Source organism: Eimeria tenella, genomic scaffold (assembly GCF_000499545.2).
Source record: "Eimeria tenella Houghton genomic scaffold, Eth_scaff2160, whole genome shotgun sequence".
NCBI lineage: Eukaryota > Apicomplexa > Conoidasida > Eucoccidiorida > Eimeriidae > Eimeria > Eimeria tenella.
In genome coordinates, this window is record NW_013542011.1 from 2,251 (window position 1) to 2,679 (window position 429).

The following is a 429-nucleotide window of genomic DNA, read 5'->3' on the forward strand; positions in this document are numbered from 1 at the left end:
AGGCTGGCACATAGAGTGTTCCGCAATGGCTTCTGCTTTGCTGCCCTTCCCGCTGGACATCCACAGCGGCGGAATTGATCTTCGCTTTCCCCACCACGACAACGAACTGGCCCAAACTGAAGCTGCCAAAGATCGCCCCCAGTGGTCAGCAGCAGCAGCAGCAGCAGCAGCAGCAGCAGCAGCAGCAGCGGGAGCTAGCAGCAGCAGCAGCACCCGCAGCGGGAACTAGGAGCAGCTGTAGCAGCAGCAGGAGCTAGCAGCAGCAGCACCAGCAGCAGCAGCAGCAACAGTGGGGAAACAAAGGGGTAGAGAGCTAGCGAGGGATGTAGCCGCTAGCTACAGCTAGCTGCAGCTAGCTGCAGCTAGCTACGCTCCAGCTAGCTGTGCAGCAGTTGGCCGTGTAGGAGCTAGCTAGCCAGGCAGGGGCTA

At 60.6% G+C, this 429-nt stretch overlaps 1 protein-coding gene across 1 annotated transcript in view; it reads left to right on the plus strand.

Annotated features, from left to right (window-relative positions):
• The window catches only part of ETH_00040700 (cysteinyl-tRNA synthetase, putative), a gene marked incomplete at both ends in the record, with an annotated part of 2,174 nt that extends 1,945 nt beyond the window's left edge, over positions 1 to 229 (plus strand). The window contains one exon of the mRNA XM_013374591.1: positions 3 to 229. Within this exon, the coding sequence (XP_013230045.1) occupies positions 3 to 229 (227 nt within the window). The remainder of the gene's footprint in view (positions 1 to 2) is intronic.
• Positions 230 to 429: the final 200 nt, after the last annotated feature.